This window comes from Dermochelys coriacea, chromosome 13 (genome assembly GCF_009764565.3).
Source record: "Dermochelys coriacea isolate rDerCor1 chromosome 13, rDerCor1.pri.v4, whole genome shotgun sequence".
NCBI classification, from domain to species: domain Eukaryota; kingdom Metazoa; phylum Chordata; order Testudines; family Dermochelyidae; genus Dermochelys; species Dermochelys coriacea.
Window position 1 is genome coordinate 32,039,363 of NC_050080.1, and position 7,145 is coordinate 32,046,507.

The 7,145-nt window shown below is 45.9% G+C and overlaps 1 protein-coding gene across 12 annotated transcripts in view; it reads left to right on the forward strand.

Annotated features, from left to right (window-relative positions):
- CPNE1 (copine 1) overlaps positions 1-3,914 on the forward strand; it is an 88,959-nt gene extending 85,045 nt beyond the window's left edge. For all 12 annotated transcript variants that reach the window (XM_038370312.2, XM_038370308.2, XM_043496144.1 and 9 more), the window contains 2 exons: positions 213-449; positions 2,630-3,914. In XM_038370312.2, the coding sequence (XP_038226240.1) occupies positions 213-449; positions 2,630-2,746 (354 nt within the window). In that variant the 3' untranslated portion in view covers positions 2,747-3,914. The remainder of the gene's footprint in view (positions 1-212; positions 450-2,629) is intronic.
- Positions 3,915-7,145: the final 3,231 nt, after the last annotated feature.

A 7,145-nucleotide genomic window follows, 5' to 3' on the forward strand; every position in this document is an offset into this window, starting at 1 on the left:
ATGAAAATCTGAGTTGCAGAGGGAGAAGTGACTAGCCCGGGGTCACATGTATATTGTGTGACAAAACGGGGAATAGAATTTCATTCAGTCCCTGTGCCTTATCCACAAGCCCATCTGGTTTCCCTTCCTAGAAGGAGCGATGACTAAGGCAGCCTTCTTTTGCCTGGGGTTTGATGTTAAACTCGCTGATTGCCTGATTGAATGTTTTGCAGCAATACTATGTACTACTGATCATCACAGATGGTGAGATCACTGATCTGGATCAAACCAGGCAAGCTATTGTTAATGCCTCTAAACTGCCTATGTCTGTTATTATCGTTGGAGTTGGCGATGCTGATTTCAAAGCCATGGAATTCCTGGATGGAGACAACGGCGTATTAAAGTCCTTGACAGGGGAGCCAGCTGCACGAGACATTGTACAGTTTGTGCCTTTCAGACAGTTCCTCAGTGTAAGTTATGTTTTGTTTTAACATGAGGAAAAGAAACCGCCTGTTAATCCTGATCTCATTGTACACAATTTTCACAGGTTTGATCTGAGAGAGGAGTGGTATTGTAGAGACTCTGTTAACCATATAGTTAGTGTATGAAGACAGTGAGCTGTCTGCGTGTGGCCCAAAATTGCTCTGGAGACTGTTCCTCAGAGAACTGTGAGATGTTTCCTGCCCATCAGAAGTTGAGCAATCCCAGCTAGTTGGGTTGAGGAGCAAGAGTAAATGGAGGTACTTCCGATCAACCAGGGGCTTAGCATGTTGCCTTTGCTATGTTCTCAGCTTCCAGGAGATCAGAGGACTGAGTGCAATATCTCCTCTGGAATGAGAGTTAAGTTGCTGTCACCTCACTAGGCCTGATCTCTTTGCCTCCATAACCTCGGTGGCACAGGAGTGAGGCATCCAGCAGGGCAGAGCATGCTACCACCTCATCCCTGCCTGTCTGCTTCCCAGTGGATTGCCCTCTGAACTCTTCATGGGAGCACATTGCTTTGCCTGTAGGCTGTCGTCCAGCCTCACCTTTTCCCCAAGTTTTGAGTTGAAATTAAACTTGTACTATATGGAGTTGGCCCAGAATGGAATTCTCAGTGGCGTTTTAATTTTAACATGGATAGAAAAGTGTTTTTTGAACAGCATAGAAACAGTGACAAGCTGAGCTATCCCAAAGCACTGTGTGAAGATCTCCTGGGGTTGGGTCTGATGGCCACCCCCAAGGAGTAGTTGCAAGTCTAGTGCAGCAGGGCCTGGTCCATGACTGGAGCTCCTTGGCACTACGAGAATACAAATAATAATAAACAAAAGCCGCTCTTGGGAAGAACCCCGTTTGATGTAGCCTGGCCCGTTGTTCTTTGAGCACCCTCTACCTCTGGATTAGCATGTCAGGTACTGGGATGGCTGGCTCCTCTTGGGCCTTGCCCCCACAGGGATTTTTACCAGTTGCACCCATGTAGTTCTCTTGCTGTGACACCCTCTTTGGACTCTCCTGTTGTGGTATAAGAGTGGTTGCTGCTTTTTGTGATCGATTTCTTATTGATTTTCAAAAAGAAACAGGCAATTAAAAGTACAAAAAGGTAAGCAACTTACAGCTTGTGTGGGTCCAAATACCTCCTGTTTTATAGGGTCTGCAATAGAATTTTGCAGTTTTACAACTTGTCAAAGGTGCAAAACCAGACAATACCACATAGGCATAATATGCTAGGGTGAGGGTTGACAGTAATAAAAGCAAACATACGTGAATATTGCAAAGGAGGGAAGGAGGCACCAAGGGGAGGAAGTGGAGGGGTTAGGTGGAATGGAAGTCTGGCATTCTTATAGCATCTCAATATTTTTTATCTAAAATTATCTAGAAACGGGGTCCAAATCTTGTCAGATTCATAGAATTGCTGTTGACTGCAATAAGCTATTCTTTCTTTGGCTGCACAGTGGGGAATATGAGGTTCTACATATAATTTAGTTTAAAAACCTAGACTGGCTCTTTTCAGGTTAGCATCTGTTGCCTGGGAAAAGGTTTATGCTAAACTCAAAAGGGCACTCTTCTACTGAATAAGAGTGGCCGCATTGGGGTCGGGGGCACTCTACTGGTACAATGGTATTCAGTTAATTCACAACTTGGGTTATACTAAAAAACTTTCTTGTATAGAAGAGGCCTTAGTGTCAGGGGCGGGATGTGGGAGGCTGGGTTTAGTGGTTGGAGCAGGAGTTGGAGTTGGGAGTAGAGCCAAGGGTCAGAGCCGGAGGCAGAATCAGGAGTCAAGCCAAGGGTTGGAGCTGGAGTGGGAGACCAGGGGGCAAGGATCAGGAACACAGCAAGGAAGCAGGGGTCAGGAGGCAGATAAGTCTGCAGGGTCCAGTGTAGCAGCCAGGTAAAGACCAGTTGTGCGGACAACTTCCTGTACCTCCCTTTAGATTTAAATAGGATGCCCTGCCCTGTCCAATCCTGGTGTTCTTCCAATCAGAGCACAGGGAAGCCCTTCCTGATGTCGCTTCAGGTTTCATGGTTTCTCTTTTCTGTTGATTAGTAGCAAGCTGAAGTGGTAGAGACATTGTTTTGGGTCTTTCCTTGTCTGAGGGGAATTGATGGATAACTTGGCCCTCTACTATGTGCTGTAGCGTTGGTTTGCTCACACTGGTGTCTCCTGCAGGCTCCTCGTGAGGCTCTTTCCCAGACAGTCCTGGCTGAAGTTCCTAAGCAGCTGGTGTCCTATTACAAGATGCATGGCTGGGCTCCTGTGAAGCTACCTGGAGCAAAGCAAGAGTAGAGGAGAGGGTACCTGCTGTGCATGTCTCCAAAGAAACAGGAAGAGATCTCTGCTTATGTATCAGTTGTATACAAATTCTATGATACATCATGTACTACGCAGCACCTCTGAAATGTATCACTCTGTTCCCTAATTTCCACACTATGTATCTTTAGTTTCTGCTGAATGTTAGAAATGAAACACTCTTTACAGAGATGCTACACAGAAAAAATGTAGCTACTGGCAGTTCTTATGTGGAAGAATTGGAGTTAATAATGTAATTTTCAGTAGCAAACCTGGCCTCCCAAATTCTGAGAATTTATACGTATGAATCAGTTACTTCAGTGCTACTACAATCATGATTTATGACTAGATTTCAAAGCCCACATGGTGCATGGAATGGCAGGAAACTGACAACCAAGTAACATTTTTTCCATGCTGAGTTTATTGGAATATGAGTTAATTGCTATCATGTTTGCCAATATATGTCTTTGATCATGTATTGCTGGACAGAGGGTCTTTCTTCTCTTCCCAAATCAACTTGATAGAAACCCTCATATATTGATTTGCATCAAAGTCCTTCTGCTGCCTAGATGGCTTTTGTTGTGCCTTTGTAGAGTGCCATGTGATTTTCTATTACATTTTCTTCATAAAGCACATATATTTTTTAAACTTCAGTTACCAGATTTTGCAAAAGTAATTTTATAAGGTTATCTATTTACAACAATTGCTTCTATGTTGCCTTCACTCAAAGCTTGTGTTGTGGGGACTGGACTAGATGACCTCTCGAGGTCCCTTCCAGTTCTATGATTCTATATATAGGCCTCAGTCAGTCCCTCTTTCCCTCCAGTGAGAGTTTCCGCAACTACAAGCAGAGAGAGTGGGTGAGTGTAGAGAAGAGTTGTGCCTATGAGGGTGGGATTTCCCAGTTCACTTGTCTCCTAGTAGATGGCACTGTAACTCTGACAGTCCTGTGTGCCTGTCACAGAAGGGAAGGAGGCTGAATTTCCAGGGAGTAAAGTTTCTGCTTTCTCTGCTGTTACAAGATGGGGATAATCCCATGGGTATGTTTGGAGAGAACAGAGATGAGAGTTTATTTCAAAAGGGCAATAAAATAACTTTGCCTTGTTGGTGCTCAGCAAATACTCACCACTTTCAGTTTTCCAAATAAAGAATCTGCTTTTATTTATAACTGTGTGTGGGCTCTTATTTCCTGTTCCTTTCTATGCTGTTTCTCCTGCCGGTGCCTTTTCAGTTATTACCTTTAGTGGGAAAGTGTTAGGCCTTCACTGCAGAGTTAGCTTATGTGATCTACACCCAAGTAACCCTACCTGGGCATGAGCAGCCACACTACTGAACTCAGAGGTACTGTGTCTTCACTGGTGCTTTGCATGACTAGGACTTCAGGGGGCATATCCCATGGTTCTTTGTGCTATAGTAGGATGAGCTGCTCTGATTCCTCCCCAGTAAACTGTGGGAGAACTAGTCTGTCCTCTGCACACAACGGGAATTGTGGGAAGGCATTGGAGGACTACAGCACTGGAGTGAGTTAGCCTGTGTCCTCACCAGAAAAGCGGGTGGGTTACTAGCCTAAGTGAAAGTGGAACCCAGGCTCTTACCCATACCACCAGCTAGTCCAGGTTGAAAGCACCACCAAACTTGGGTGTGAGGGTTTTGTGTGTGAATGGAGGAGGTGTAGGAGCAACACCTGGATAAGAAACCAAGTTAACACTTTGCAGTGAAGACAAACCCTTATTTATTCTCTCAATGGCCTTCGCCGATTCAGGCAAGCGCATTGGTCATGACTGGAAAGCCTGGCAGCCTCTGCTCTAAAGGGCCTGTTAATCTGCTCAGGTTTCATGAGTAGAGGGTAGTTTGCTCCCATGGGAGCAAACCGGACGAGCTTTTTGGAATGTTCTTGTTTCACCAGCTGATCTATACAGCCCAACTTTCCTGCACTGTAAGTATCTATGAATCTATGAAACTGGCAAACCCTGCTCAATAATCAATTGGTTGATCACACTGGAAGTTGATAACCTCAATTCGCTCAGTGTAACTTCCACACACTTATCTCAGCAGCAATAGAAAGAATTTTCTAGTTCGTGGTACTTAAGGCAAATACCAAGAATCTCACACAGCCAAAAGGATTTTGCAGTTTAAAAAGTCTTGTGTTCCCAGAGGGCTTTACACAGCCAGCTGGGATCTAAATGAACAAAATAATTCAAATTGCGTGGTGCCTTCACTCGGCCGAATGTGCTGGGCAATCTTCTCCTTAGTGCATAAATATCATGAGGGCTCCATGAGTGCTGCTCTTGGCTATTGACTTTGTTAACAGCAACTGGCAGCCAGAAAACTTCGGCACACCTTGCCCACCCCAAACAAAAGGGCTAGTAAAAGCACTGGTTGGAATACAGAGTTGCATGGAATTTTTTGCCAAACTTCATCTCATGCTCCTACCTGCAGTCTGAAGAACAAGTGAGATGAGCTAACACTTACAAGACAGGGATGGACTGTGGTGCCCCAAAATCAGGAAGTCCAGGCGACAGTTTACAGAATGCAGTCATGCCAAGACTCAACATATTGTTTGCTTGAGCTGAGAACTTCAGGACCTTGAGAAGCATGTTTGACTCCAGAGAAACTTTACTGAATTAACTCTCCAAGAGCTGTATGTAAAAAACACTATCTACATTAAACACAAGGCTGCCTGGATACAGCAGTACGGCTGCACAGTGCTAACTGGCCACAGTACACATCCCGCATGTTTTACAGTGTAGTCTTTAATAAGTTGAACAAGAAAAACAGGACTAGAAAATACTACAAATACTATTGCCAAAATTGCAATAAGTTGAGACATGCAAATATTTCAGATTTTTCCTGTTACTTCTATTTGCATTTAATTTCTGATTAAAACAGGCTATTCAGAAAGCAGGCATGAGACCATGGATTCTCTGAACACACCTGTGACACACCCAGTTGGGCATATGTTTAGGGCGTAACTCCGAAAGCAATTTACTGAGCATCCTCAATTGGTTGCTTTAAAATGTTCTCAGCAGCTAAATGAAAGGTAGTTTATTCAAGCTTAAGAAAGCACACATTCCTCGCTGAGGCCTGGCTACATGCCAGCTTGCAAAGTTCAGGCACTTTTGCTGTAAACAGGTTAAAGGAGTTAGAATGCTTTTACAGTTGGATGAATGTGCCCCCTTTCCCATAACTCAGGAGGGTGGATGGATCCCTTCTTTCTCCTTGAGACTTCCCCACAATAATTAATTTTTGGGCAGAGATCAGCCACAGAAAGTTTCACTCCAAAAGGTGAATGTTTGGAAAGTTTTGAGTGCATGAACATGAGGGGCTAGGGAAGCTATGCAAGGAAATGGTTAATTATAATGCTTTCTACTGGCAAAGGTACCAAAGGAAGGAAGGCAATATTGCAATACTATTTTGCACTTTGATATGGACTTGGACAGTGATTGAGGGTCCCAATGAGCTTTAGAATGTTTAGGTAATTAATTATATGGATCTCAAAGCTCTCCAGTGGCTTCAAAGGTCTAGCAAAGAGTGTGTGGGAGTTCCAAGGTGGAGTATTCTACTCTGGTTAAATAACTTGGCAATTATACATGGAAAGGGTCTCCTTCCTGGGAGTGCAAAACACGAAAGGCACACACGCTCCCTCCCTCCCTTTCACTGAATTAAGACCTAAAGGTTGTGTTGCCTGTCTACATCTCTTGCTGATAGCTAAACTAGTGCTGTAACTATTTAACAATTGGAGCGGGCTTTCCTGCTCTGAAAGGGAGACAGGCCCAGACGTTGTGGAAGGGACATGAGAAGGAATCCAGAGGAGAATCTACTTGTTCAGCTGGGGAGCGAAGTGTGAAAGCTGCAAACACAAGTGAGCGAGGGGAAAGGTGACTTGAGTGTGGATAGCTGCCCTTCCCTGAGGCCAGACTCCCAAGGGACGGCATGTAGGGTGTGACCATATTTTCCCCAAAGGAAAATGGGACACCCGCAGGCTGTCCTCCCACACACATACATGTGGCTGGCCTAAGCCCTCCCTGCCTCCCACCCTTGCAGGGCCAGTCTGAGGTCCCCCTCCCCACTGGTGCCTGGGGCTGGCCCAAGCCACCCTGCTGCCTCCCTGTGACCCCCCCTTCCCCGGTAAGAGCCCCCTGCCACCTGCTCACAATCCCCCCCTGGTCCTCTTCCCCCAGGCACGGAGCTGGTCTGAGCGCCCCCTTCACCCCTGTGCGCAGGGCTGGTCCTCCAAGCCCTGCTGCATGCCTGCCTGTGCAGCTCTTGGTCTGAGCCCCCTCCCAGCTGCATGCCCGCATGCGGGGCTGCCTGAGGCCCCCTTGTCTCCCTGCACGTAGGGCGGGCAGAGCCCAAGCTGCTCTCCCTAGCCCTCCCTCCAGCGCAGGGCTGGCGT